The sequence below is a fragment of the Aureobasidium pullulans genome, assembly GCF_000721785.1.
Source record: "Aureobasidium pullulans EXF-150 unplaced genomic scaffold scaffold_2, whole genome shotgun sequence".
NCBI lineage: Eukaryota > Fungi > Ascomycota > Dothideomycetes > Dothideales > Saccotheciaceae > Aureobasidium > Aureobasidium pullulans.
The window spans coordinates 1,211,995-1,238,545 of NW_021941022.1; the positions used below are offsets into that span (position 1 = coordinate 1,211,995).

At 51.5% G+C, this 26,551-nt stretch overlaps 16 protein-coding genes across 16 annotated transcripts; 11 read left to right on the plus strand and 5 right to left on the minus strand.

Annotated features, from left to right (window-relative positions):
• Positions 1-3: 3 nt before the first annotated feature.
• On the minus strand, positions 4-1,924 carry M438DRAFT_89990 (uncharacterized protein). The gene is made up of 2 exons (XM_029910385.1): positions 1,583-1,924; positions 4-1,517 (listed from the first exon to the last, which is right to left on the minus strand). The coding sequence occupies exons 1-2, from the start codon at positions 1,678-1,680 to the stop codon at positions 251-253; spliced, it is 1,365 nt and encodes a 454-aa protein (XP_029764853.1). The 5' UTR covers positions 1,681-1,924; the 3' UTR covers positions 4-250.
• Positions 1,925-1,929: 5 nt separating this feature from the next.
• M438DRAFT_361968 (uncharacterized protein) lies at positions 1,930-2,848 on the plus strand (the record flags this gene model as incomplete). The annotated part of the gene is made up of 3 exons (XM_029907546.1): positions 1,930-1,940; positions 2,471-2,498; positions 2,555-2,848. The coding sequence occupies 3 exons, from the start codon at positions 1,930-1,932 to the stop codon at positions 2,846-2,848; spliced, it is 333 nt and encodes a 110-aa protein (XP_029764854.1).
• M438DRAFT_342234 (uncharacterized protein) lies at positions 2,647-4,658 on the minus strand (the record flags this gene model as incomplete). The annotated part of the gene is made up of 3 exons (XM_029904702.1): positions 4,084-4,658; positions 3,924-4,031; positions 2,647-3,867 (listed from the first exon to the last, which is right to left on the minus strand). Coding segments are annotated over exons 1-3 (1,424 nt in total), but the record flags the coding sequence as incomplete, so codon positions are not given.
• A 153-nt stretch (positions 4,659-4,811) lies between these two features.
• On the plus strand, positions 4,812-6,903 carry M438DRAFT_342235 (uncharacterized protein). Its single transcript, XM_029904703.1, has one exon. The coding sequence runs from the start codon at positions 5,042-5,044 to the stop codon at positions 6,431-6,433; it is 1,392 nt and encodes a 463-aa protein (XP_029764856.1). The 5' UTR covers positions 4,812-5,041; the 3' UTR covers positions 6,434-6,903.
• Positions 6,895-10,467, minus strand: M438DRAFT_289161 (NIC-domain-containing protein). The gene has a single exon (XM_029901673.1). It carries the CDS (start codon positions 10,013-10,015, stop codon positions 7,235-7,237), a length of 2,781 nt encoding a protein of 926 aa, XP_029764857.1. The 5' UTR covers positions 10,016-10,467; the 3' UTR covers positions 6,895-7,234.
• A 976-nt stretch (positions 10,468-11,443) lies between these two features.
• Positions 11,444-12,858, plus strand: M438DRAFT_342236 (uncharacterized protein). Its single transcript, XM_029904704.1, has one exon. The coding sequence runs from the start codon at positions 11,771-11,773 to the stop codon at positions 12,620-12,622; it is 852 nt and encodes a 283-aa protein (XP_029764858.1). The 5' UTR covers positions 11,444-11,770; the 3' UTR covers positions 12,623-12,858.
• A 240-nt stretch (positions 12,859-13,098) lies between these two features.
• Positions 13,099-14,435, plus strand: M438DRAFT_265883 (uncharacterized protein; the record flags this gene model as incomplete). Its single annotated transcript, XM_029900058.1, has 3 exons — positions 13,099-13,432; positions 13,482-14,067; positions 14,126-14,435. The coding sequence occupies 3 exons, from the start codon at positions 13,099-13,101 to the stop codon at positions 14,433-14,435; spliced, it is 1,230 nt and encodes a 409-aa protein (XP_029764859.1).
• Positions 14,436-14,837: 402 nt separating this feature from the next.
• Positions 14,838-18,013, plus strand: M438DRAFT_371543 (putative alpha-glucosidase AgdA; the record flags this gene model as incomplete). The annotated part of the gene is made up of 5 exons (XM_029908271.1): positions 14,838-14,934; positions 14,991-16,859; positions 16,913-17,081; positions 17,134-17,707; positions 17,759-18,013. 5 exons carry the CDS (start codon positions 14,838-14,840, stop codon positions 18,011-18,013), a joined length of 2,964 nt encoding a protein of 987 aa, XP_029764860.1.
• A 643-nt stretch (positions 18,014-18,656) lies between these two features.
• Positions 18,657-19,589, minus strand: M438DRAFT_371544 (uncharacterized protein; the record flags this gene model as incomplete). Its single annotated transcript, XM_029908272.1, has 2 exons — positions 18,657-19,348; positions 19,379-19,589. 2 exons carry the CDS (start codon positions 19,587-19,589, stop codon positions 18,657-18,659), a joined length of 903 nt encoding a protein of 300 aa, XP_029764861.1.
• A 205-nt stretch (positions 19,590-19,794) lies between these two features.
• M438DRAFT_342239 (uncharacterized protein) lies at positions 19,795-20,450 on the plus strand. The gene is made up of 2 exons (XM_029904705.1): positions 19,795-20,282; positions 20,339-20,450. The coding sequence occupies exon 1, from the start codon at positions 19,972-19,974 to the stop codon at positions 20,206-20,208; it is 237 nt and encodes a 78-aa protein (XP_029764862.1). The 5' UTR covers positions 19,795-19,971; the 3' UTR covers positions 20,209-20,282; positions 20,339-20,450.
• Positions 20,451-20,815, plus strand: M438DRAFT_342240 (uncharacterized protein). Its single transcript, XM_029904706.1, has one exon. The coding sequence runs from the start codon at positions 20,560-20,562 to the stop codon at positions 20,752-20,754; it is 195 nt and encodes a 64-aa protein (XP_029764863.1). The 5' UTR covers positions 20,451-20,559; the 3' UTR covers positions 20,755-20,815.
• Positions 20,816-21,184: 369 nt separating this feature from the next.
• M438DRAFT_402508 (uncharacterized protein) lies at positions 21,185-21,670 on the plus strand (the record flags this gene model as incomplete). The annotated part of the gene is made up of 1 exon (XM_029909596.1): positions 21,185-21,670. The coding sequence occupies one exon, from the start codon at positions 21,185-21,187 to the stop codon at positions 21,668-21,670; it is 486 nt and encodes a 161-aa protein (XP_029764864.1).
• A 96-nt stretch (positions 21,671-21,766) lies between these two features.
• On the plus strand, positions 21,767-22,864 carry M438DRAFT_402509 (uncharacterized protein). Its single transcript, XM_029909597.1, has one exon. It carries the CDS (start codon positions 21,949-21,951, stop codon positions 22,762-22,764), a length of 816 nt encoding a protein of 271 aa, XP_029764865.1. The 5' UTR covers positions 21,767-21,948; the 3' UTR covers positions 22,765-22,864.
• A 13-nt stretch (positions 22,865-22,877) lies between these two features.
• On the plus strand, positions 22,878-23,797 carry M438DRAFT_311200 (uncharacterized protein; the record flags this gene model as incomplete). The annotated part of the gene is made up of 2 exons (XM_029902453.1): positions 22,878-23,559; positions 23,585-23,797. The coding sequence occupies exons 1-2, from the start codon at positions 23,053-23,055 to the stop codon at positions 23,795-23,797; spliced, it is 720 nt and encodes a 239-aa protein (XP_029764866.1). The 5' UTR covers positions 22,878-23,052.
• On the minus strand, positions 23,735-24,567 carry M438DRAFT_90058 (uncharacterized protein). Its single transcript, XM_029910386.1, has 2 exons — positions 24,309-24,567; positions 23,735-24,252 (listed from the first exon to the last, which is right to left on the minus strand). The coding sequence occupies exons 1-2, from the start codon at positions 24,399-24,401 to the stop codon at positions 23,893-23,895; spliced, it is 453 nt and encodes a 150-aa protein (XP_029764867.1). The 5' UTR covers positions 24,402-24,567; the 3' UTR covers positions 23,735-23,892.
• Positions 24,385-26,394, plus strand: M438DRAFT_361976 (calnexin-like protein; the record flags this gene model as incomplete). Its single annotated transcript, XM_029907547.1, has 3 exons — positions 24,385-24,820; positions 24,877-25,661; positions 25,714-26,394. 3 exons carry the CDS (start codon positions 24,385-24,387, stop codon positions 26,239-26,241), a joined length of 1,749 nt encoding a protein of 582 aa, XP_029764868.1. The 3' UTR covers positions 26,242-26,394.
• Positions 26,395-26,551: the final 157 nt, after the last annotated feature.

Genomic DNA, 26,551 nt, shown 5'->3' on the forward strand with positions numbered 1-26,551 from the left:
AGTCGTCACTCACTCATTATCCGGTATTCTTCCTCATTACTTTTTGAATCCGAAAACAAATAACCTCGACGCCCTAGCTAAGCTTAAGAGCTGATACAAGGCAGAAACTGTACTGCAAACGGGGCCATGTCCAGTGGGAGAATGAAAGAGTTATGCTTTCTAAAGACGATTCCTTCAAAATCATAAGCATTGTGCCTTTGATCGCTTCTCCAAAGACCTGTCCCCATCACCTATAGTCGGTAAAAACCCTTTACGAGCCACTATTGCTAGCGTCTCTCAACAGCTTCGTAATTTCATCCCTGATACACTCGTTGTTGCCGTGGGCGGTGAGCTTCCAGTTCCTCTTGTCGGGGAACAACTCGCGTGTCTCAATGTCTCCTTCCACGTCCTCGTCTTGCATCTCATAGAGACTTTCCGCGTGGAAATCTACGAGGCGGGGCAGCTGATCGCCAATCCAAGCAAGCATTATGAGCCATGAGCCCTGGAAGATTGAGGAACCGACGATTTTGAGGCTTTGCAGGGTATGGCTATGTTCCTTTAAGAACATGGACAACGCCTTCTGTGAGATGCCAACGTTCCAGAGCTCAACAGAGGTCAGTGATCCAAATGCAATAGATTGTAGGATCTCCTGGCAAAACTGTGTTTCCCTGATAGAGACGATGTCGAGGCCAGGTTCCGCAAGTAAATTGAGCTCGAAGGTTTTGACATGAGTGACTGCTGCCAGGAATTTTTGTAGTGGGAGGGTCTCTACTTTGCTGAGAGGAGACTCGAACTCGATTTTGAGGATTTCAAGCTTAGAGCAGATCTTGACGTCAATGTGAGGGGTAGCCTGTGTCAACGCCTGCGACTCTCGAGGCTCCCAGTATGAGAACTGAAAGCATTCGATGTGTAGGCCACTACTTGAGGCAGCTCTGAGCAACATGCGCATAGTAGAGTTGAGGTGAGTGTGCTTGGGCTCGTCATAGACGTAGGGTCCGAAAAACTCAGTAATTCTTGTGTGACCGAAGTCGCAGCCCATGAGATGCGTATCTGCTGAGGTGAGAGTTATGGGGTTGTTGTATGTCTTGAGAGCGGAAAATGCCACGATCAGCGACTGCAAGGCTTCTTCTGAATCTTCTAGCTCCAGTTCATCAACAAAGCGGCGACTTGTGCCTTGGAATCTCTCCTTTGCCTTTGGATAACCGTCATTGCCTGACTGTTTGGCCTGGACCATGGCGTCAGCCAAGATGGCGACTTGGTCAGGATGGACGCGAGTGTGGTCCAGCTGGATGGAGCGAATATGGGGACCGAATTGCGGATGCTTGGAGATTGCTGAGAGAGCCTGAAGGTCGTATCTGTTTAATGAGATACCGATCTTCGACAGGTGTTGTTGTGCAAGTGAATAAGTAGCCCAGAAGTTCAAAAGTCTGCACGTCAGTCGAAGGCGCATAAGATCGTGCTTGGACAGAGCAGAGTCGTCGGCGACCCTTGCTATGAGCTCAGCAGGCAAGCTGATCAAGACGAGAGGTGAATTCATACTAGCGCTCACACGTCAGTTCTGCTCGGTATTCGATAGACGAGCGCATGTTCGGATTACACATACCTTGAACTGGAGGCTGTTGGGATTTGCACTGCTGCTGATGTGTGATCAAGACGATATAAGAATGAAACGAGAAGGCACCTTTTGAAGAATTTATTCATGATACAGATTCCATGAACTTCGACTGCAACACCTTTCACGATAGGTTTGCTCTTCCGGCACCTGCAGGGTTGTAGGAAGTCTTCCAGAAGCAGAGTTCCTCGGAGAGCGACTGCACGACACGCTTCCCTTGAACAGCTCAACCTATCTCAAACGCATTGTGCATCTACTCAGCCACACTCTATGACCTCCTCCCTTCGCCCCTACACGGTTAACATGCAAGCCATCACGAATATGAGAACCTTACAACCATGTCTTTCATGTATATGCCAGCTTGAGCCTAGAAGGCAGCGCTCCATGTCGAAGTAATGTACTCTTGGGCCGTAGCGACGACAGAAGAGGTAATGAAGTGTTTGTCATGCACAGAATCGGTCATGCAAGCTGGAGAAAGCTGAAAATGATGTCGATTTCAACAAGTCGGAAAGACCGCGGCGCGATTTCGCAATGATCGTGGGGCTTGTTGAACGATCGGAAGCTGCTTCGTAGACATTCAGGAAGCAGTCTGGAAGAAAGCCACACGGCACTCAAAGGTGGACAGGTTCGTGTCATATGGATGTACGGAAGCAGAAGAGCAAGCGGACCGGCAATATGAAAGGAAAGCTGCCATGGCGACTTCGAAGCAGAGCAGCAGAGCGAAGGGGGATGGGAGCAAATCAGGCTGAACAAAAACCGAGCTTGTGACGTCAGAAAAGTGCCCCACACTCACAACATCATCGGCGGGCTGGCAAGAGCTACATCTACCACAACCTCTGCTCTTTTTCTTCCTGTCAACAAACATCTCACTCTAACAAGCCACTTTTCCACCTCTTCCAACCCCACAGTAAGCTCTTTCCGTGTCTTTGGCCTACCGTGACACCATGCTAACAGCTCCCCCAGCATACCAAACACCTTCAGTACGCCGACCCCGCCCCCTCAACGCATTCTATCGCACCCGTGTCTAACAAGTCAACAGCAATGTCTGCACCCAACGCCGGCCGTCAGTCCCCCGAGCCCGAGAACCAGAGCTCCAAGCAGCAAGCCGCCCCTACCGCCGGCAACCCCAACCAGCAGGGCGCCGAGCCCAACGAGGGCTCCAAGCAGGCCTCGGACAACCAGAAGGACGGCCTCAGCAGCAACCCCACCGGTCCCCTCGACCAGGCTGCCAAGGACAAGACCTCCAAGTCGACCTAGATTTTCTATTTTCACGATTGATCCCGCCTTTTGTTCCTTCTCCTCACCATCATGGCGGAGGAATGTTTATGACATGATTATCCACTGGGCCAGAGTCCCCGCTTAGATACCTTTGATGTATATCAAACCCAATTCGGCTCACAAACGATCTCTTGCCTCTGCTCTGTCTCTATCTACACTTGTCGCGTGAACAAGGCCTTGAAACCAGTCTTTTCTCTTGATGCAGCAGTATCACTGCGACACGACCACTACTTATGCCAACTGTGGCGAACACCATGTCTGCTACCTCTGTCTTGAGCATCTGACATTCCCTCGGCGGCATCTTCCTCCAATCCCTCCTTGAGACTGCCATACAAATGTCCCATCAGATGTCCGTCCTTCGAATCGGCATCCTGGCCAGGTTGATCGATTGCTCTTTGCTCAGGCAAGCTCGGACGAAATTGGGAAGCAGCTTGAGTGTCCGGCTTTACGCGTGGGCGCGTCGGTTCGGGCTTTGGCGGCTTGTTTGCAACAAAATGTTCCGAAAACCCATCCATGGCGTCGAAGCCATAACGTTGCAAGATCGTCACCGCTGCTGTGAGCCAGGCCAGTCTTGGTGCATCATCCCTTCGTATCATTGGCACGTCGGCATTGGCCAATTTCCCATTTATCCGGATGGAATACTTGTGTTGTGGTCCAGCAGTCTTTAATTGATCGTATTGCTTTCCAAGATTCTTGATGTTCAACTTTCGGAGGATATAACTCAGAGCATGATACGCCGTGGCTGCTTTCAAGTCTTTCATCCTGGAAGCGGTCACGTCTGGACTGATCTTCTGCTTGACGTCGCGTTTCTTGACCTTCTCTTGGTATGAGTCGATGGCTTCTGACAGAGCCTCGACGTATCTTGGCGCAGAGGCGAGGACTTTGACGTTCCATTCGGGCACAGACAGAGTGATCTGATAGTGTGCTCCAGGCTGGTCATTCGACATGCTGAGTTTGAATCTCGGATACAGGCCATATTCGGCGGCCTGCTCATAGATCTAGATGATCTATTAGCACCAATACGGGTGCAGTCAATGCATGGTAGATGGCGAACCGCTATGAGTTTTCTCGATGCCGCCGTACCCTCGAAAACAGTGTCAAGCTCGCCACTCTTGTACATGGTCGAGGTCAACACAGGGTAAAGGTTGTTGATTGCCTCTTTCTGTACAGGCCGGTCAGCGAATGTGTAACCACGACAAGGTCATCAAACGGACTCGAGTATATCCGTAGGCCAAGACTGTTCGCTCTCCTAGAAGAGGCATGTGGAAGCGGCCAGTGCATTGAACAATCTCACGCTGTTTATCAACGGAATGCCTTTGTGTCCTGTAGAGGGTCGCAAGTTCTTCGTGCCAACGCCCAAGGAGCTTCTTAACTCTGAGAACACCGGGCTTGTCCGACTGACTTAGGACCGAACCCCACCGGTCCCAATATGTGTCTGGTGGTAGTGGAATTGTGTTAAGCCAGGCGTCGACATCTATCGCCTGGAAGTCAATGTCTTTGTGTAAATTTTTAAGTTTTTGACCGCGCGGCGATCTTGGTGGAATGCCTAGAGTTTGCTCCTTCGACTGAGCAGTAGCGGTACTTGGAGAGCCAACTGCCACATGTCGAATGTTGAGAGAGCGTACTGTGTGACTTGTGCCAAGTCTAAGGACCTGCTGATTTCTTGTTGTGCTTTGGAGTTTCAGAGTTGCAAGACATGGTGCTTTGAGGGTCCTAGGCCCATGTGTTATCCGAGATATCGTGCGAAAGCAATTGTTTGGCATATCTTCCGGATTGGCATGAGCACGATTGACAAAGGAGAGCGAGGCAAAAAGACATACCTACGCTGCTGGCGCCAAGACTTGTTGTAGATGGTCGGCTTCGTGCAACCGACCTGACTCAGCAGGTAGGGACATGACTCGGGCGTGCCCTTCCATTCCGCTAGCTGGCTCTGTTGCAATCACAAGATTTACTGATCCGGACCTGTCGAGTGGAATTTTCTGAGGACTGCTCTTCAAAACATAGACAAGAGTTTGTATCTGCGCTTAGCCTTCATCAAGCCACCAGATCACCAAAGAACTCCATGCCGGTCCAAAGTCAGACACTTCATCCATCGTTCTAAGCACACATCTCTTGCGAACACAGACCGTAACAATTTGATACAACACACACATCTTCTTGGAAATGCCCAACATGGATGCCATATCACCAGCAATCTTGCTCCTGAATCTGCCACCCTCGGCTTTGGGTGGCATGGATTTGCTTTCCTTCACCACAACGCCAAAATTCAAAGGCATCAAGAACATCCCTTCTGGTCTTCATTTCGTCTTCGTCGGCTCGACAAGCACCCTATCTGTCCGCCACGGCGTCTGGATCAAAGTAAACGCGCCTTCTTCTTCTAGTCCGCCGGACTTCTTCATTCGAAAATGGGACTCAAGTAGCGAAGAATTGATAGCAGAAACCGACGTGACTACACTGTTACAGCAGCGTGCCAATTTGGGCAAGATCTGGAGAGACAACTTGACACCGTATCGGCAGAGCGCTTCACAAGATACTACGGCGGTAGAAGACTCAAATCGTTGGGTGCAACTGACAGACTGCATCTCTGAATCGCTTCTAACCCGCGTGTTGGATGCAGATACTGAGACCTGGACTCTCACATCTTCCAGCAGCGCGAAGCAAGACTTCGACGAAATTCCAGGCCTCTCTGCATCCGACCTCACCGGAAATGAGCGTGAGCTGCATCTTCTGTCTGTAGACCTCAGGAAAACATGGCGTCAGGGAGCCACTGGTCGTGAGAGGACAGAAGCCGCACAGGATCGCTCGTGGGCCCTTGCAGATCTCACCACTCGTTTCTGTAATGACGATATGAATCAAATCATCGGCGAGCTACAATTCTGTTTCGCCATGGTATTGACTCTGAATAATTACTCTTGTCTGGAGCAATGGCGCAGAATACTTGACCTTATTCTCACTTGCGTCAGTGCCGTCACCACGCATCCATCCTTCTTCGTTCGAGCACTCGCAACAGTAAAGCTTCAACTGCAACACGGCCAGGACGTTGAGACAGGGCTGTTTGATCTCAGCGACGACGGCGCAACGTTCCTCAAGTCATTGCTTCTGCGCTTCAAGAAAGCTCTTGACCGCCTACCGGGTAGCGCACACGCCGATGTCATAGACGAGCTAGACGATCTACTCGCCTACACGCAAGAAACCCTAGGCTGGCAGATACAACAAGGGTCTTTCGCACGAACCGGCATGCTCAGTCTCGAAGATGGCGAAGAAGTCGAAATGGACAATACTGCTTTCGACGAAGATGACGAGGCCGGCGAGTACGCACCTACCATCGTTGAGTTGTCTGCCGAGCAAATGGAGCTTCTGGGCATTGAGTCGATACAACAAGTAATGAACGGTAACAAAACACCTAACCTACGAGACCGTATACAGAAAGATCAGACGGACGCTGGACGGGACGGATACCAATACGAGGTTCAGAGCGACGAGGAGTCTGAGAAAGGATTACCAGCATTTGATGAAGACGAGGAGGAAGAGCTAGACCTGGAAGACATGGATGCGCGATACTGAGCTCGACATGTTTACAAAAACATGTCCTCAGGACGCGATACCAGCAGATACATGCTGCGCACTAAGATCTGGCAGCATAAAGATCAACAAGAGGCCGCAGCCCTCATCAGCGAACCGCGCCATCCAAGTATTCTTGTCCTAGAGATATCTCGGAAGGAGTCAGCAAAAACGGCTTTGACCCGCACCGAAGCAGTCGTGGCCTTGAGCAGACGGTCTTCGCTACAGCTCGAATTCGAACAGGGAGGCCAGCGACCACTTATTTGCTCTCATACAGAGCGCGCATATTGCGGGTCAGTATGTCGGGGTCCTCGAGAGCGATCAGACCAAAAAGATACAGAGTGATTGACAGCATTGGCATGTTGTTTTTGATTGACTTGGAGAGCGAGAAGAAATCGAAAGAATGGAGTAGTGACATCTCCAGTTTAGCATTAACGTTACTCTACTGTAATAGACGAACTGTTCAGCGTGACGATGATAACATTTGAGTAACTATCTACCTATATTTCCAGATCTCTTGTGGAACTGTGCCATCGTCCACAGAGAGAGACCTCCTGACAACCTCTTATTGGACACGACTCTGGTCTGACAACCATTGTGCATTTCTTCAACCATGAGTGTGGGCACACGGGTGACGGAGGAGAGCAGATGTTCATCTATATGAGCGCTATCTAGCCTGCGCTTGAGAACCCACAGCCCTTCTCTTCAGTCCATCATCATTCCCACCCTCAGTAATGTACAAGCATTTCCCCAATCCTTGATGTGAAACTCCATGAAACTCCGTAAGCTAACTGACTAAGGATACTAGTAAGCACCGACGTCGCCACCAACGCGTGTAAGCACCTCGAATACGCGGGGTTGCAGCTTATATTGAATCAAGCCAGCAAACACCATGGTATCCTTGGCAACTTGCAAGATGTCCTCAGCCACCTTCTCACGTCCACGTTCCTCGAAGCCCGAAGCCGATGTGCGCAGGTAATCGCGTTGTTGACCGCAACATGTGATGGTCCAGATAAGCAAATTACCGATGTTGCGAGCAACGGTAGGTGGCAGATTGCTGAACGCATTGGCGGAGGCGCGAATAAGGCTCATGTTGCCGCCAGCAGAGATGGGGAGGCAGTTCAAGCTGTTGAGGGCGTCGAGAGCAAGAGCCCAGCGGCCTTCGGCGACCAGAGACTTAGCCTCGGCCATACCAAGGAGAAGCGTGCAGGATTCGCGGTTGACTTGCTTGATTTTCGCTGCGTGAAGCTGATTACTCTCGTACAGAGCGCGCATGTTGCGGGTCAGTGTGTAAGGGTCCTCGACGGCGGTCAGACTGAGAGATGCAGAAGTCTCGACAGCAGCGGGGTCGCGAGGCTTGAGGGGAGTGAGACGCAGAGGTGCGTCACCCAATTCGACACTGATGGCTTCTGACAAAGCCTTGTTGCAGATGGTGATAACATTGTCGTATTCCTCGGCCAGGTGGTAGAGCAGAACAGCATCAGTAACACGGCCATTGTCGTCAGCGATCTGCGCAGCACTGATAGTGATGAAGCGCAAGAAAGCTCTTTCGTCGGCGATGCGGATGATCTTCAGGCGCTGCTCGATAGAACCAGGAATACGTTGACCGTCGGAGCGAATGTCGCCAAGCAACTGGGCAAATTCGCGAGTCTCGAGGACGAGTTCACGAAGGCCGTTGTGACAGAGTGCGACCTGGCGTTGACCAATTTCGCCGGGAAGATCTCCGTTCAGACACATCAAAGCGATGTAGTCAGCAGCGGTAGTAGGCGATTGAGCACGGAAGTCCTTGGTGTAGTAGCCCACAAGGTGAGCAAAGCTGATCTGAGGTCGCTGACTTGTGGTGTATGATAGAAGATCCTCTGAGTTGCTGTAGTCGTTGACACGAAGCAGGCCGTAGTAGTTGAGGGCGATGGCGAAGTGCACAGCGCTAAGGTAGTTGTTGGGGTACAACCATGCAATGGCACTCTCGAATTGACCAGCCAGAATCTGGAGGAAGAAGTAGGTGCCATATCCAGCAGCACCCTCTCCACCCTGGACGAAATGTCTCTGACCAACCTCGTGAATGACGCTTCTGACATCGTCGAGACCGAAGACTTCAGAAGCAGTCTCTTCAACACGGTTGACCTCACGGGCAAGGACGAACTGCAACCATACCCAATCTTCCATGTTCTGGTTGATGCCGTCAAGAGTACGTCTGCCGAGCTCGCAACGACCGATGATCTTGAAGCAGGCCATGCGGTACGGATCGACGCTGTTCTCAGGAGCGAATTGGGCACGCTGAGAGTATGTGTTGTTGATCCTAGTCTGGAGCTCGGGAGGTAGACGGCGATCAGTACTGCGGGCGTAGCTGGCGAGGAAAAGAGGGAAGTTGCGGTCGCAAGCCTTGATGGCACGTTCGTTGTCGACAACATACTCGGCCGCTTCGTTGACGAGACCAGCACGGAGGAGATAGAAAATGAGAACCCAAGGGTAGTCGTCGTTGATCATTTGCAACTCGCTGGTGTCGGGACCAAGCTCCTTGCGCGCAGCACGCAGGCGGACGTAGGCGCGGACTTTGTTGACAACCGAAGGGACACCTCCCAAAGCAGCCTCCTTGGCATTCTTGAGGATGGCCGTCTCGAGCTGGGCGAGGAACTGCTTTTCGAGGAACCGTCTTGAGCCGTCAATGATACGCTTGCGGAGATCAAAGGCCTTGCGAGAGTTGGCAGCCTCGTCAAGATAGTCTTGGGCGTAGTGGCGTTCCTTGATGGCGCGAGGGTCGGATGAGGTCTGGTAGTCGGGGCTCTCGCCGACAATGTCGGCAATAGCCTTGTAAGCATCGACGAGCTTTGTCGTATCCTCGACCGAAGGTTGGGACTCGACGTCGGCGAAGTTGTGCAAGAGCGGGTACAGGCGACCTTCGATGCGGGAGATGTTGAGTTCCTTGACCTTGCTGGAGTACTTGTCCTGCTTGTCTCTAAGCATGCGGTTCTCAGTGACGTTCTGCAGGCCAGCAGGCGTCTTTTCTGCCACATCGGGAAACTGGCTGACCCTAGCAGTCTGTCTGCCTGTAGCACCGAGCACCGATCTGTTACCCATTTTTGAAGCGCCAGCCGAAGCACCGAAGGGGGCTCTGCGGCTTGAACGACCAAAGGCGCCGCGTGCACCATCAGTAGTCGAGCCCTCAAAGCTAGCCTCTGCCTTGTCCGTCTTCTTGGTGATGCCAAAGTGTTCGTAAATCTCCTTGCGCTTCCGTTCCCAATTGCACTGCAGGTTGTCCTCGATGAAACGGTCAAAGTCCCTTTTGGAGTCGTCCATGAATTCGTCAAACAAATCCTTCTTCTCTTTCTGGTAGAGGCTCTCGACGTACGTGTCGAGATCGCCGTACAGGGGGTCGTTCGCGGCGGGAGGAGCTGGAGCCTTTGCGGCGGCGCTGTTGGTGAAGATGTTGAGGTCGCGGAGGGCAGCGCCTGTGTTGACACCGGACGCGGCGAGGAGGTAGTGCGCCTTGCTGTCGGGTGTGTATTGCTGTCCGAGACCGCGCACCTTCTTTTGAATGTCTCCCAAACCCAGCTGTAGTGTCGGCAGCTCTCCAAATGCGCCCATACCTGCGCCAGCATCGGCGCCCTGCCTCTTGATGTTGCGCTCAATTAGGTTGTCAAAATAGATGGGTCTTGCCTGGCCGCCCTGCTCTTGGTTTTGCTGTTGTTGTTGTTGCTGCTGTTGCGCAGGCTGCTGGTTTTGCTGTTGTTGCTGCTGCTGCGCAGTGGTCGAACCAAACAGACCGCCTCCTCCGAACAGACTACCGCCAGTGCTAGTAGGTTGCGTGGTCGCATTGGTAGCTCCACCAAAAAGTGACAGCGACGGCTTATTCTGCTGCTGTTGGCCGCCGAAAAGACCTCCAGACGAAGCTCCAGTATTGCTGGCTGCTGCGGGTTGCGCAGTGCCAAATGGTGAGGGTGTCGATGCTTGAGTTGTGGCAGAAGTGGATGCTGGCGCGCCAAATAGGCCACTTGCTGCTGGCTTATTGCCACCAATGTTACCAAACAGCGACGACATGGTTGTTGTCTCTGTGGTGTTTTCTGGACGCGATGCTTCCAGCTCCATCGCGACTTCCTTCTCTGGCGGAGTCGTGAATCTGACTCTCCGTTTCTCCATGACTCGCGTGCCGGCGTTTAACCTAGTCTCTGCCCCACGGCGTCTTGTTCAAACGCGTTGTGGGTTACACTTGCCACTTTGTATACAATGTCAACAACACGAACGCCGAGCTTTTGATGAGACACTCTGAACTCCGACTTTCACGCACTCACTTGAATCTGCAGGAGGCCTGTCGTAAGGCACAGTAGTTTTGAGCCGGTTGAATCGTCCAGCGTCAACCGAGCTCCAACAGGATCGCCCCGAAATCGAGCATCCCTACACACAGACTCGAAGGTGTAGTAGGCCTGCCTCAAGACACAGTACTGTTGTGACACTACGTTCGTCCACTGAAATCGACCAGTCAGTTGGCTTTCACTGGACACAACTCGATCTTGTAAGGGTACTGTGCCTTGAGACGGACTCTTTCTGGTGCGAACCTATCAATCATGCTCCATGAAACTACACTAGGACCGCACTCCCTCACCTAGACAGAGCCACTCAAGGCACAGTCCGTTTGAGTCGTGAATGTATATCCTGTGAGAGCCTACTGATCAGCCGCTTTCGATGGGCATCTCCACCTGGCTCAGATTCACTGTGCCGTTTTCTGGCTCCTCTCAGGCAGTCAAGCGCACTGTCGGAATCAAGGCATGGTCATGCTCGAGTCTCTTTGCTCTGGCTTCCCATCTTGGAGGTGCAAGGCAAGATCCCTGCCACTGGACAACGTCTATCGCATATGTCCCGTGCATGTCTAAGACCCAAGTGTAGGCGTGTCTCACCTTCCCTTCATATCAATCAGACCCCCTATCACAAGACACAATGGAATTGATCCTCTTGCTCCTCTCCAAAGAGAGTGTAGACAGTGTGTGTTTCAAGTGCTTTGATGCTTCTATGTGATCAGCATCATATCATTGTACGGCAATTGCTCTGCTTGCTAGTGGTTGAGATGACAACCAGGTTTGCACAAACCCTTTGTTGGATGTCTAGCCTGATTGATGGTCTGCTTCACTATGTTCTGTAATTGCGCACTTCCCAGCTTACTTCATAACGTGCTGGCATCTCTTTGCCTTTCCTCGAGATCTTGTGTAGCTCCCACCACAATCGCCATCAAGCTTTTTCTTCTTATACCACCAAGAGCCTCTCGCTGGACGAGACCTTTGCTTCTTTCCTTTCTCTTCCCCTGCTTCTTCTCTTCTCTTTTCCGCTTTGCCGCGCTTTCTATTCAACATGAGAGACATGCCATCTCTGTTGCCGCTGGCAGGTACCGACTGCCACAACATTGCTCCGCAGGATGGGTACCATCGCTACCCATCCCTGCCAGATCTCAACATGGCAGACCCAAATTTGCAGCCGGAGGGCGAGGGCGGTGTTACCCCTACTACCAATCAGGTCCCAGCACCGCAGGGTGTAGGCCTCACTCTGGACGAGCAGGCTGCCCCTCCTTCTGTCGCAGACGAGGCCATGTCCTCTGTCTTCAGCGACAGCAGCAGTGATGGTACTGCCTTCCGGGAGCGCCCAACCTCTCGCACCATTCAGGCTAGCCCTGGAAGCACCTCTGCTCCTGCATCCTCTCCCGCCCCCTCTGCTGCCTCTGACGGCGATGAGAACCGTCTCTCGCCAGAGATTTGGGCCGACAGTGTCGCTTTTGAGGAGCGGGTCCTGATGACCAACAGCGCCAATGTCGCTCGTGACCGGCGCCGTCGCCGGGGTGCCATCCAGCTTGACGTTACGCCTCTTGGACCCGTCTTCTCCTTGCCGCCATCGCCGGTATCTCCTTCACACCCTCTCTCACGCCTCGAAGGCAGCGACGACGACCTCCCACCTCCTGTTTCCTCCTCCGCAGCCGATGGGGCAATGCCCTCTACCCCTCGCGCTCGTCTGCAGCGCTCCTTTATGCCGTCAGAGCGTGAGGGTGCTGGTGCGATATTGGTACCTGGTCTTCTTCGCCGCCTAGGCCGTCCTTTTTCTGGCTCCTGGCAAGGCCTCTCGTCGCCACTGGCTTCGGTCTCCTCGACCGACCTGCCTCGGGTCAGTTGTTGGTCGCGCCTGCGTCGTCTCTTCTCGCGTCGCCATCAATGAGGTGGTTGCAGAGCTTGTGCTCTCTGCTGGTAGTTCGTTCATGCATTTGGACAGGGTGGTTATGTTGTGTTGCTGGTTTGAGGAGGGCCGCCGTTTTTATGTTCCACTTTGATACCCCTGCTGTTTCGTTCTCATTTCTTTAGAACTGTTTAATATCGGGCTGGTCCCTTCTTCTGTTCTTTGCATCTATCTCAGCCATCGAACACGACAACTAACGTGCTTGTCAAAATGCAGAGTTGTATCACACGGTGAAGCACTATCCAGCGAAGGAGATTAATTAGATATTCTCCGAATATCGTTATGCACATACTGATACATTTCTCGTCTGGTCAGCGTTGAGAGACTTTAGATTGTGATGCTTCCGGAAAGGGTAATGATCGGCGAGAAAGCGGCTACCCGCTCGTCATCCATTTGTTCTCATTTTCTCTCTCGTTTCGTTAGGTTAGGTACTTTTCAAAACAAAAACGGACTTTACCATGTCAGCAGAAAGCGCTGTTGAGAAGCCGCTACCACTACCATCGGCGCCTGTCATCAACGTCTCGCCTTTGGTCGTAATCCAGCCGCCGTTATCAAGGATAGGTAAGGGCCCGGCACTTATCATCCTGATCTATCAAGAATCTGCATCAAAACCAACCGCAGATAGCATCGATCCACCACCGCTGCAGAAATGGGCCGAGGAGAGTTTTGTCGTCGCTCGAATAGATCTGAGCAAGCTTCCAACCAAGGACTTTGAGGCCACCTTATCAAACACCATCGATGCAGTCAAGCAGCTTCCAGAATATGATGGTAATCAGAAGATCGGATTGATCGGTACGTGATTGTTAATAGTGGCGTTTGCCAACTTACTGACAAAGGCTAGCATACCTTTCTGCGTGTTCTCCTGAGATCGTCATGTCATTAGAAACATCTAAAGACATAGCCTCCATAGTAGTCTATGGGTCTTCGGAGATAGAAACGACAAAGCCGACACTCTTTCACAAGCCTGGCAACCCACCGATGCCAATTCGGAAGGATTTGGAGAAGAAGGATAAGACCTACTACTATCCCAAAGTGGAGCCACTCTTTGTGCTTCCATCGCACAAGTCTTTCCATGCTTCTTCAGCCTCCGTCTCGCATTCCCGTACACTCAGCTTCTTGAAACCAATCCTAGGAGGCCCTTGGTTCGACCTTGAAGAGATCTGGGAAGAGCATACCTTGTACGAGTTTGGCGAACGGGCAGTCGAGAAGACCATGTCCACTATGGTACAAGAGCCTTACGTTAACCACATTCCCACCATCACTGGTGGTATTGGCCGAGAAAGGTTGACCTCGTTCTACCGCAATCACTTCATCTTCAACAACCCTGAGGATACCGCTCTGGAGTTAATCAGTCGGACTGTAGGCATCGATCGAGTTATCGATGAATTTGTCTTCAGTTTCACCCATGATAGGCAAATTGACTGGTTGTGAGTCGCTTCTCGTGTCTGGTTCCACTTTTGTCGACATGTGCTAATATCCGAACAGATTGCCAGGAATACCACCCACGGGCAAACACTGCCGCCTGCCATTTACCAGTGTCGTGAACATCCGAGGGGACCGCTTGTACCACGAACACATTGCCTGGGACCAAGCCACTGCTCTGGTACAGCTGGGGCTACTCCCGGAGCATCTTCCATTTCCATACCCGATCGAAGGTAAGGTCGCTGCAGCGGGGAAACACTTTGAATATAGAGTTCCTGCAGCCGGCGTGGAAACTGCTGAAAAGCTGGCTGATGAATCTTCTGTGGAGTCTAACAAAATGTTCAACTTTGCTGTTCGAGAGGCTGATGACTAGATGTCGTTCCAGTTTTCTGCATTCTAGCCATTTGATCAAACTCTTGGCTGAATTCTACGTAGTCCGATATAGGATCGAGCAAGGTCGAAAGGAAGTTGAACACAAAATCAAATCGGACTGCTATCGGAGTGGCCCCGCATGTTCCCGTGTGTGTCTCAAATGTAGTTGCAGATCACCAGGCACCATGATGGCATGGCGCGGGGAAGAAAGTCAATTTGTACGAGGAACCAAACTCCGCTACTGAGGTGCCTTTTGATCTTCTGCATGTTCTGTCAGCAAGATCGCGATCTCTAAGGAGGAGAAGCTTTATGGAAAGACTATCCAAGTATACCGGCCGCGTGACAAGCTATTCATGACGTCTTGTTTGGTCGCCAGAGATTGATAAATACTATCACAACTCCCATGCCTCGGGTGACACGAAGCCTACATCAATTTCGAACATTCCCTAAGATGAAGTCGTCGTTGATAGCTACAGGACTTTTGGCAGTCCTAGCCAGAGGTATGGCAATTGGCGTGGTCATAAGTTTTGAATTTCTCTGACGCTTCCATCAATAGGTCAGCAACCACAATACCCTCCTGCCTTTCCGTTGCAGCCGTCTTTGGCATCCTCGTACAACAATGCTCCGAGTGTTCTGCCGAACATACTCGATACCAGTGCTCCGAATGCACAGAACGTCTGCCCGGGTTACAAAGCGTCCAACGTCCAGCAAAGCAGTTCGGGTCTCCAAGCCGACTTGATCTTGGCCGGCACACCATGCAATGTCTATGGAAATGACATTCAAAGTCTTGTCCTCTCTGTCCAATACCAAAGCAAGAGTAGACTCGCTGTGAGCATCGTTCCCAAGTATCTCGCACCACACAATGAGTCGCTCTATCTACTCAGTGAGCAATTCACACCAAGACCCGGAGCCGAAGATGGCTCCAGTAACACCACTAGCGACCTAACCTTCTCCTGGACCAACGATCCTAGCTTTCAGTTTGAAGTATCTCGAGTCAGCTCAGGCGAGACGATCTTCAGCACCTATGGTAAGAAGATTGTCTTCGAGGACCAGTTCCTCGAGCTCGTCACCTCAATGGTTCCGGACTACAACGTATATGGACTGGCTGAATCTTTCCACTCTTTCAGACTGGGCAACAACTACACTCAGACTTTCTGGAATGCATACAATCTAGACAACGACCAATTGCCTGATGTCAATGGACACAGCACGCACCCTATGTACCTGGAGACCAGGTACGGCAACGGGTCGTCTACCTCTCACGGTGTATACGCACGCAATGCTCATGGACAGGAGTGGCTCTTGAGAGAAGACGCTGTCACATACCGCACCATCGGTGGCAGCTTTGATCTGTACTTCCTAAGTGGTCCCGATCCCAAGGAAGTCATCAGCCAATACCAAGTTGGAATCATCAACACGCCTGTGATGCAAAGTTACTGGTCGCTTGGTTTCCATCAATGCCGCTGGGGCTACTTGAACTGGACCAACCTCCGAGACGTGGTTGAGTTGTACGCTGAGCAAGGCATTCAACTCGAAGGCATCATGAACGATCTTGACTACCTCAACTTGAACCGCATCTTCACCAATAATGCGAACTACCCTGTCGATGAGGGCAAGGAGTTCTTGGACTGGCTGCACTCACGAGGTCAATACTACCTGCCCATACTGGATCCGAACGTCTATGCTCCTGATCCAACCAATGCTAGTGATGCATATGCACCTTATGACCGTGGTGTCGAGCTTGATGTCTTCATCAGAAATGGCAACGACAGTTTGTACTACGGCGCTGAATGGAACGGATTCAGTGTCTGGCCCGATTTCACGGTCCCACAAACCCAGCAGTTCTGGACAGAGCAAATGGCCGAGTACCGCAAGAAGTTGGCATTCGATGGGTTCTGGCTCGATGTTAGTGACCCTACCTCCTGGTGCACTGGAAGCTGTGGCCAATACCAGCGAAGTCTGAACCCTGTCCATGTTCCTTTCGCACTGCCCGGAGACCCGAACACGAGCATTGCTGTCGACTTCAGATACCCAGAGATGTTCAACGTCACGAATGCCACCGAAGCTGCTTCAGCTATGGCGGCAAGAGCATCGCAGATGTCCGCTTACCCGTCGATGACACTGGCACCTTCACCTGTATTAGGACGTACCCTCGCCACACCTGGTGTCCGTAATGTCAACTTCCCTCCCTATGCCATCAACAACTTTTTGTCCGGTCACAGTCTGTTAAAGCAAGTCATTGCACCTAATGCTACTCATCTTGACGGACCGTACAACAGCACTGAGTACGAGTTGCACAACTTGTATGGCCATCTCAGTGGCAATGCCACCTACAACGCGCTTGTTGAGGTTTACGATGGCAAGAGGCCTTGGTTCATCTCTCGAAGCACGTTTGCCGGAAGTGGAAGCTTTGCCGGTCACTGGGGTAAACTCACTTGAGAAACAATCCAAGATGACAATGATGCTGACTCTCAACAGGTGGCGACACAAACTCAAACTGGGGAGACATGTACTTTGGTATCTCGCAAGCACTGCAGATGTCCATCGCTGGTATTCCTTATTTCGGCGTCGAGACTTGTGGTTTCAATGGCAATGCAGACATGGAGTTGTGTACACGCTGGATGCAACTCAGCGCTTGGTTCCCTATGTGAGTCCACACAGAAGAATCGACCGTGAACACCACTAACGCTTGACTGCAGGTACCGCAACCATAATAACCGCAACACCATCGCTCAAGAGGCGTACAGATGGTCAACCACAGCAGAATCCACTCGACGCATCATGAACATCCGTTACTCGCTGCTTCCATACACATACACTCTGTTCCACAAGGCAAACAAAGCCGGGGAGACGGTCTTAAGAGCTCTGGCTTGGGAGTTCCCAGAGGACGCCTCACTCAGAGCTATTGACAACCAGTTCATGAGTGGTCCAGCGTTGCTGGTCACACCAGTCCTGGCACCCCTTGCAACATCAGTCCAAGGTGTCTTCCCTGGTATCGCTAGCGGAACCATTTGGTACGACTGGTACACTTTGCAGAAGGTCGATGTCGCCGCAGGCGAGAACAAGACATTGAGTGCACCGATCGAGCACCAGCCTATTTCTGTCAGAGGCGGCTACATCATTCCTATTCAGAAGGCAGGCAATACTACTACGACTTCTAGGAAGAGCCCCTGGAGTTTGCTCATCGCCCTTGACAAGGATGGCAAGGCAAGTGGAGAGCTCTACCTTGATGACGGCATCAACATTATCCAGAACGCAACCAAGAACGTCGATGTGAGTCAAATATCTCCCCTCCATGGGAATCATTTTACTAATCCTTGCTAGATCGACTTTTCAAATGGTATGCTGTCTACCAAGGTGACAGGCGCTTTCCAGGATGGCATTCCCCTTGCAAACATCACGATTGCTGGCGCTTCCGCTCTTCCCAAGGACATCAACCTCCACATCGATGGCGCAGCGTGCGAGACTTCGATCATCGAGGTCAAGGCAGGTGGCAATGTAACTTACATCACTGGCCTCGAAGGTGTGACTACAGCTGGAGCATGGCAAAGCGATATGACGCTCAAGTTGGTTTACTAGCTGCCTGAGGAGGTTAAATCGCCAAACTGATACTTAATATGGCCCCGAACATCGGCAGGCATACCCGTAATCATACCGTGGCAGTATAGTATAATGTAATCTTTCTCCTAGTAACGCTACAAATGCCAAAGTTGAAACGAGTGTTTGATGCTGCTAATAGCGCGCGGCTACTTGTGAGCTCGCCGGCCATTTAGGACTTATTCAGGCAGATGGATATCCGTGTGATCTGGCTAGATATGTCTCCAATTCCATACCCTTGATGTCGAGATCTAAACACTAGCGGTCTCGCCAACACCTCCCCGAGAAAGCGTGCCAAGTTTGATAGCACATTTTGCCTCGGGAGGAAGGTCAATCGGTCCCGATGATATAGAATTCGTCGACAAAGCGATCAAGAAGATGAATGGTCTGACATGGAGGAGGACGAAGACGAAGACGAAGACGAAGACGAAGACGAAGAGATGGGTGATAACGATGATGGGAACGTGGATCCGGATCAAGGCAGATATGACCTTAGAGCACAGAGAGGCTCAGTGGCACCAACATGACACAGCACTAGAGAATCTCGAGATGGAGGTACAGGAACGATAGAGTTCGTGAGCTGTTCCTTGAGCGTCGAATATGGAATCAGGTCTTCACCGGTAAGCTAAGCGACTGCCACCGCTGATAGTGTCGACATCCACCAAAGATATCTCCACTTCGAATACATGCCCTTGTCGTTGTAGAACTTTCCTTTCCTCGACAACCTCGTTACAATTCCAATGCAAGACATAATCAGGACCGCCTGTTCCAACTCGCTTTCAGGGCTGATTATCCATTGTACAGCCGTCCGTTTCTTTCCCTCCTTCGTAGTGATCAAGCTTGCTAGTAACGTACTACCCGAGTTGTGATCGCGGAGGTCATATCTTGCAGGAGTCGGACCTGTGATGTCACCTCCCTGATAATTCCAGACCAATTCCTTCGCATGGAAGTCCAATCCTTTCGGCACTTTGAGAGTGAACGTTTTGGGATGTGGGTATCCAATTCCAGCAACAACATCAATCAATGGAGCAGAAAGAAAGTTCTTGTCATCTAGCCCTGTGATAGTTTCGTTGCCACTGCCTGCTTCATTTACAATGGCACAGTGTATCCGGAACGTGTTAAAAGCTAATGGGAACGAAATGCAGCCCAAAGCCTTGTTTAACTTGGAAGCTCCGGCATGGATCCAGACTTTTGAGTCTGAGGCGTGATCGGATACAAAACAATATCTGTCTATGTCGTTGCAACGGACTGAAAGTCGAGAACTTAGCAGTGATGGCCGGACGAAATTATAGATAGAGGCAGAGGTGTTCGAGGCAGCTTCGGAATATGATGGCGTGTCCGAAGTACTTTGAGTGTATGCCGGTGTGCTCGAGGAAGCTTGAGAATCGACTGGCGTATCCGAAGTACTTTGAGTGTATGCCGGTGTGCTCGAGGAAGCTTTAGAATCGACTGGCGTGTCCGAGGCAGCTTGAGAGTAGGCTGGAAGGTCGGTATAGGCAGGATCGCCACGATCGGGCCTCACTGTCGGAGTGTTGGTGACGGATGCACTTTTTTCCATGGCAAATTTGATAAGATGTCTCCTAGGATTGAGTTATTGAGCTTAGGGACTGTGTGCTCCCAAGTTTCGATGGCAAGGGGTCCAGTGGAATACATATATGCATCATCGGTGCCCCGTGACAACGCCCGAACGGCAAACAGGGAAGGTCATGAGGCTTTTACTTCCACTGAGGCTTATAACTCCTAGGCAATGCTGGACGATTATACCCGACGCTTAGAGGCTAGTGATTTTTCAGGCATCTCTGGTTCGCGAGTCGCGACCTCTTGCTGATAGAACAATCTATCATCGCAAGAGTGCGCCGTCATTGCCGGGCGCCAAGAACGTGTTCTCGAACAACGCATCACCCTGCTTTTCATTCCACCTCATGACCCCAAATACCAAGATGGAAACTGGACCGGCCAAGCTTGAAAAACTCATGGCATCGTGTGAACATGGCATCTGGGGCTTCGTGATCTACCGCAGCGCTTACGGACCAGATTCCGACACCGACTTTTCCGCCTTCATCCAACACCTCAAAGAGCTAGTCGCGGAGTACGATGAAATTTACGGCAAGCATCCGATTCTTCGAGAAACCGACGTGGGCGATATCCGAGGATCGCAATCAATCAGAAAATGTTAGGCATGCGCAGGGACATGGCCCGTGAGAGTTCGAGTTATTGGGTGTCTTACTAGACAATCCCTTGGATTGGATAGGTCAATACCTCCCCATAGCTGGACTCGAACGAAGACTGACGCCGGAGTTTACCCAGATAGTCAAAAGTGGTCGTTAAGCATATCACCCTGGCCACAGCTGTCTGACTGCCTCAGTGCAACTATCACACACGCATCGCGCCTGCCGCTAATATCATTTTTGCAGACGAGCTAGCTGTTTCTGGCCACAGAGTTTGCGAGAGCTCTCGCCTCAGACAGTCGTTCCTCGCATACGATGTGACGAAGAATAGATGGTCCAGTACGGATTATTCTCACATGCATGGCAGCCTCCGAGCAAGAGTTTTGCATCATTTTGCTCTTTCTCTACTACCCTTTCGTTATCCTCCAATACTCCTCCTCGAAAGGCATGGGTGTTCGAGGTAATAGCTTCTCTTTTGCAACCTCTACTGTCTTTGAGTCTGCAATGTTAAGCGCTCTTGACTCCCGTCCCAGGATACCAGTGTACGAACCGTAAAGTTCGGTTCTTCGGCACGTACGGCCACAGTCAACTGAAGAATGGGAATCCTGTCCGCTCTGCGATACAATCCTTTGAATGATTCAGATCCTCAATATGAGCGTGGCCATTGCTTTCGGCTACATGCCTCGATCCAATGTATCAAGGAATCCCTTTTGACGGGAACATTATGTTCCATTGTCAAGGATTTATGTTATCAGGCCGATCGACGAGTTAGGCGCCGGACCGTATTGGACCTGGGCGGTTAGTCAACGAATCAGAGTCCAAGACCTTGTGACGTGATTGTGAGTGTTTCCTTACTCATTCTCGTCCAGTCAGCTGCGGTCTTCCAACTTCTCTCGTTTCATACCACTTATCAGGGTATAAGTATGTCACCAGGCCACGACTGGCCTTGTATTTCTTCAGTCTTTGCACTTCTGACTACTTGGAAATGCTCGCCCGCTTAGCAGACATACTCACTGGCACACGCCGCAGAATCAATCCATCGGTAGTTCTCGTTCTACGGCGTCCACATTCGACCAGTTTGCTACACATCGTGCCGGAAACAGGCGACGTGGAGTGTGTCAAGTACACATCACCAGCCTTTACTCACCGAGGAACTACAGAACGATCTCGCGAACAAATAGGTACGGTCTCACTATACGACACGAAGCACGACGTGGACGAATTTTTGAAGGAAATCAGCACGCGGGCGACAAAGATCTTGAGCGGACACGAGACTCTCAACGCCGGAAGTGATAGTGTTCTACCAATCGAACAGGCTTTGCGGTCTGCGGTATCCGAGAGCCTAGAGAGTCGGTCGGGTCATTCTCGAAAGACTGGAAACCAGTCTTTCCCGATCTTCTTGGTACACATTGATCGACCGAAGCCAGGACAGATATTGACAGATGACGACTTGACGAGCTTTCCCAAGTAAGCACTAAAAATCGAAGCTACCACGATATACCCGATGCTTGCTAGGGGAAGAAAAACACAACCAAGTCTACCACGCTCACATCGAGCTCTCAAGCTGGTACAGAGATGGTGAGAGAGCTCGACAGACAGGCCGCTGAGTTCTGCCAGATTATCGTCTGATCGACTCTACCAGACAAACCTCGGCTAGAAGGCACCACCATACCCGACATTGGCCGACATTTCTATATCTACACACCCACTACTATTCTCTGAATCGGTACGGAGGCAGGCGAGGCAGTCATGACCGCTCTTGCTCACAAGATCCTCGGCAATGTTGTGCCCAATGTGTCCGGGCTGGTTCAAATTACCGATTCACCTCATGAGCATGGTCTACTTCTCGATCGACAGCCGGGCACTCCTCTCGTCGAGCTCTGGTCGACACTAAGCCCAATGGACCAGGCTACAGTTCTCAAAAGCCTTGTTGATCTGCTTGTACGAATGCGAGCACCACACGCAGATTTGGACTATTATGGTCGTCCGAACGGACAACCGTACATCACCCCGACCGAGTTTGGCCCAGATGATACCCACTCTTTCTGTCACACTTTTCAAGAATGGAATGCGTCTCGTGTACGTGCGCTCCAAAATTCCGTGGAGGAAACTGGCATAGATGAAACTCGCGTACAAGAACTGGAGCACGTCCAGCAGGAGACGTTTCAATCAGAGACAACCCTTGGAAACTTACCAGTTCTCACGCATGGGGACCTCTCGGACCGGAATATACTAGTCGACCCTTCTACACTTCAGGTGACGGGTCTCCTCGACTGGGAGTTGGCCAACATTGCCCCTGCCTATTTCGAGTATGTTGCAGCACGTCTTGGCGGCGGTCATGATCCCCCATGGCGGAAAGTATTGCTAGAAGTCCTACGCCAGGTTTTGCGCATAGAATGCGATTGCGCAGTGGGCAGAACGGATACCAAGCAGGATCTTGCAGTCTCCAGAAGCGAAGATCTGTTCATGGGATCCATGGCCGCGTGGAATTCCCTCGTTGATGTCGAACGATTTGCGCAAGGATATACAGATGACTGCTATTGGACTTTTGAAGAGGCAGCATAGTAGTGCTCGCAGTAGATACCGCCAGCGAACATGATCAGCGGTTTGGCAAGCTATGACACGGCTACGATAGAGGACGCCTACATCTTCGATACATGCCTCGATCACAAATGTGTTTTGATCTATTGTTCACAAAGACTAGGGGGCATGTGACGAAGTCAGTGTCATCGTGAATGATCCTGACTCCAACAAATGTCTTAGAAGTGTGAACAACTTCTTGTTGGTCTGTCCTGCCAAAAGCGATGTTCTGTCTCACTATTCCATGCGTATCCATGGAAGTGAAAGTTGCATATGAGAGCAATAAAGTTATATAAGAGTAGCCTGCGACTACTGATATCAGCACGATCAACATTTCAGAAACACAACGACTTCACCATGTGGGATTTTTTCAAAAGCAGACAACATAGCAAAGCCGGATCGGTGATACCGCACGAGCAAACTGAGGCCGCACACTTATCTGATGGCGAAGAACAACCACCCGAGACACCCGAAGATTACACACCTCGGGAAAATGCCTTTGACACGGCGCGTCGCCTACATGGAAGTCTGCACAGAGACTCGGATTCCTCCTATTACTCGCGCGCTCAAGATGAGCAAGGTGAGGATGATACAAAGCCTCTGCCGGCACTACCTCCTAGTCCAACAGACACAATTCCTAACGCCAGTTATTTGTTTTGGAGCTCCCAGCGCTCCGAAATGTGGGCTAATCATGTTGCGAGCATCTGGTGGCCTACGGTCAACCTGAAAGATGGTATAAGCAACAAAAAGGCCTTGCCTAGTCCAATGGATATGCCAGAGGTCAAAGACTGGGCCTGAGAACGAGCCAGAACCTCGAGTGGAGAAGTCCTTTGAGGAGAAGCCAGGATACGAGGTCGACATTAAGGCCAAGGTCAAGTCCAATGCTACGAAGCTACCACGCGGGCCAAAATTAACCTTGCAGATACCCAGATCCGATTGCAAGCCAATGCAGTTTCGCATGTACAGACCATGCATCACAAACGAGGAGCGTGCCGAATGGAAGGAGAACATGTTTTGAACGTTTGGTTCAGAAGTCGGAGGTGAGGTTTGACAATTCAGAAAGCAGCCGGCCAGAAGCCATACGTTGGTTGATTGCAAAGATACGACAAATGTTCAACGATCTGCTGGGTGTTGGATCTGGTATATAAGCCGGGCGGAGCAGTGGTTGCTGAGACAAATATTGATGACTAAAATTACTTTGATGGACGCTGATCCCCAGCCTCGCCGGAAGTGAGCAAGCCCGCCGGGAGAGAGTGCAAGCCGCGCTTCCTTCTTTCCAAGCCAGTGATAAGGTACCCGGAATGTGTGATCGATTTTAAAGGTCTTGTCCTCGCAAAATAGTTGAAATGAAACAAGACACGTGTTGGATCTCACGAGCCGGTGTAAGCAGCAGCAAACGGTGTTTGCGGTAGAAATAGATTGAAAGTCTTCGATGGAGTTCGGTCGTAAGCGGGGGCATGTGAAGGTTCTTTCCTAATCGGGTTAGTGTCGACTGAGTCTAAACGTGTCCTGTGCCGGCGATACTGTACTTTAAGGCCAGTCTTTCTCTCGACGATTGGTCTCGTTGTCTTTCTTTGCTTGACTTGACTTGTTGATTGATTCGAGATGAAGTTCCAAAACATCCTCGCCGTTGGCCTTTGCGCCGCTGTTTCCCGCGCAGACGTGCTTGAGGACCTTGAGGACTCCGCCGTCGATGCTTCGTCCTCTGTTGCTTCAGTCGTCGAGTCTGTGACTTCGTCGGCTATCAGCAAGCCTACCTTCACCCCTACTTCTCTGAAGGCTCCTTTCCTCGAGCAGTTCACCGACGACTGGGAGTCAAGATGGCAGAAGTCTGAGGCCAAGAAGGAGGGCACCGAGGAGGAATGGGCCTACGTTGGTACCTGGAAGGTCGAGGAGCCTTCCGTCCTCCGTGGTATCGACGGCGACAAGGGCCTGGTGCTCAAGGATAAAGCCGCTCACCACGCCATCTCCGCCAAGTTCCCCAAGGCCATTGACAACAAGGACAAGACTCTGGTTGTCCAGTACGAGGCCAAGTTCCAAGGTAAGCTTGAACCACCACCATGATGACTGAGAGAACGAAACTGACACGCTTCATAGCTGGTCTCGAGTGTGGTGGTGCCTACATGAAGCTCCTCCAGGACAACAGCGCCCTTCACGCCGAGGAGTTCTCCAACGCCTCCCCCTACATCATCATGTTCGGTCCCGACAAGTGCGGTTCCACCAACAAGGTTCACTTCATCTTCCGCCACAAGAACCCCAAGACTGGCGAGTACGAGGAGAAGCACCTCAAGAACCCTCCCATGGCTCGTATCAGCAAGCAGACCTCCCTCTACACCCTGATCGTCCGCCCCGACCAGAGCTTCGAGCTCAAGGTTGACGGCACTTCCCTCAAGAACGGTACCCTCCTCGAGGACTTCACTCCCTCGGTCAACCCTGCCACCGAGATTGACGACCCTGAAGACAAGAAGCCCGCCGACTGGGTTGAGGAGGCCCAGATCTCCGACCCCAAGGCCAAGAAGCCTGCCGATTGGGATGAGGAGGCTGCTTTCGAGATTGAGGACACCGAGGCCGAGAAGCCCGCTGACTGGCTCGAGAACGAGCCCCTCCAGATCCCTGACCCTGAGGCCGAGAAGCCCGAGGACTGGGATGACGAGGAAGACGGTGACTGGATGCCCCCGCTTGTCCAGAACCCCAAGTGTGACGAGGCCTCTGGCTGTGGTCCCTGGAAGGCTCCCATGAAGAGAAACCCTGAGTACAAGGGCAAGTGGTCTGCTCCTCTGATCGACAACCCCGACTACAAGGGCATCTGGGCCCCCAAGAAGATCGCCAACCCTGACTACTTTGAGGACAAGACTCCCTCCCAGTTCGAGCCCATGGGCGCTGTGAGTTCGACCAAAATTTGCCTTCATGAACATGGAACTAATGATTTTACAGATCGGCTTTGAGCTTTGGACCATGCAGAACGACATCCTCTTCGACAACATCTACATCGGTCACTCCGAGAAGGATGCCGCTGCCCTCGCCAAGGAGACGTTCGAGGTCAAGAGCGCCGTTGAGAAGCAGGAGGAAGAGGCTACCAAGCCCAAGAAGGATGAGACCAAGGACACGCCCAAGTCCCCCATGGACCTCAAGTTCGCCGACGACCCCGTCCTCTATGTCAAGGAGAAGCTTGACCTTTTCATCACCATCGCCAAGCGTGACCCCATCCAGGCAGTACAATTCGTTCCCGAGGTCGCTGGCGGTCTCGCTGTTCTCGTTGTCACCATCTTTGCCCTCCTCATTGGTGCCATCGGTGGTGGTGCTGCTGCTGCTCCCAGCAAGGACCAAGTCAAGGCCAAGGCCGAGCAGGCCAAGAAGGCTGCTATCGACACCAAGGACCAGGCTGCTGAGGCTGTCAGCTCTTCGGCAAAGGCTGCTAAGTCCGAGGTTCAGCAGAGAAGCGGTGCGGCCAAGTCGTCTTAGATTGAGGCTTGGGCACCAATGGCTCACTGAAGCTAGGAAGAAGATTGAAGCGATTTGAAAGGATTCGAGAATTACTATTACCCAGCCGGAAAGGCTACGTTTTGCTAGTTGAATGCTGTAAAAGTTGAATGAACTTGAGCTATGACATGTTACACCTTGATCTTCCGTTGATGCAGATGTAAACGTATCCATAGGTTGGTGTCTAATTTATATTTGCCGTGGGTCAAAGGTGAGTGGTTCATTATTGTCGTGATTTCGGTAGAGACAATCAGATGGCGGATGATCAACGGCAAAAGCTTGGCAGAAAGCG

Excerpts from the sequence above, each read along its gene's own strand:
- M438DRAFT_89990 (XM_029910385.1), bottom strand. The coding sequence starts at position 1,680 with ATGAATAAATTCTTCAAAAGGTGCCTTCTCGTTTCATTCTTATATCGT. Across the intron at positions 1,518-1,582 it reads CCAACAGCCTCCAGTTCAAG|TATGAATTCACCTCTCGTCT; the intron begins GTATGTGTAATC and ends TGTGAGCGCTAG.
- M438DRAFT_342235 (XM_029904703.1), top strand. The coding sequence starts at position 5,042 with ATGGATGCCATATCACCAGCAATCTTGCTCCTGAATCTGCCACCCTCG.
- M438DRAFT_289161 (XM_029901673.1), bottom strand. The coding sequence starts at position 10,015 with ATGGGCGCATTTGGAGAGCTGCCGACACTACAGCTGGGTTTGGGAGAC.
- M438DRAFT_342236 (XM_029904704.1), top strand. The coding sequence starts at position 11,771 with ATGAGAGACATGCCATCTCTGTTGCCGCTGGCAGGTACCGACTGCCAC.
- M438DRAFT_342239 (XM_029904705.1), top strand. The coding sequence starts at position 19,972 with ATGGAAACTGGACCGGCCAAGCTTGAAAAACTCATGGCATCGTGTGAA.
- M438DRAFT_342240 (XM_029904706.1), top strand. The coding sequence starts at position 20,560 with ATGGCAGCCTCCGAGCAAGAGTTTTGCATCATTTTGCTCTTTCTCTAC.
- M438DRAFT_402509 (XM_029909597.1), top strand. The coding sequence starts at position 21,949 with ATGACCGCTCTTGCTCACAAGATCCTCGGCAATGTTGTGCCCAATGTG.
- M438DRAFT_90058 (XM_029910386.1), bottom strand. The coding sequence starts at position 24,401 with ATGTTTTGGAACTTCATCTCGAATCAATCAACAAGTCAAGTCAAGCAA. Across the intron at positions 24,253-24,308 it reads AGAGAAAGACTGGCCTTAAA|GAAAGAACCTTCACATGCCC; the intron begins GTACAGTATCGC and ends TAACCCGATTAG.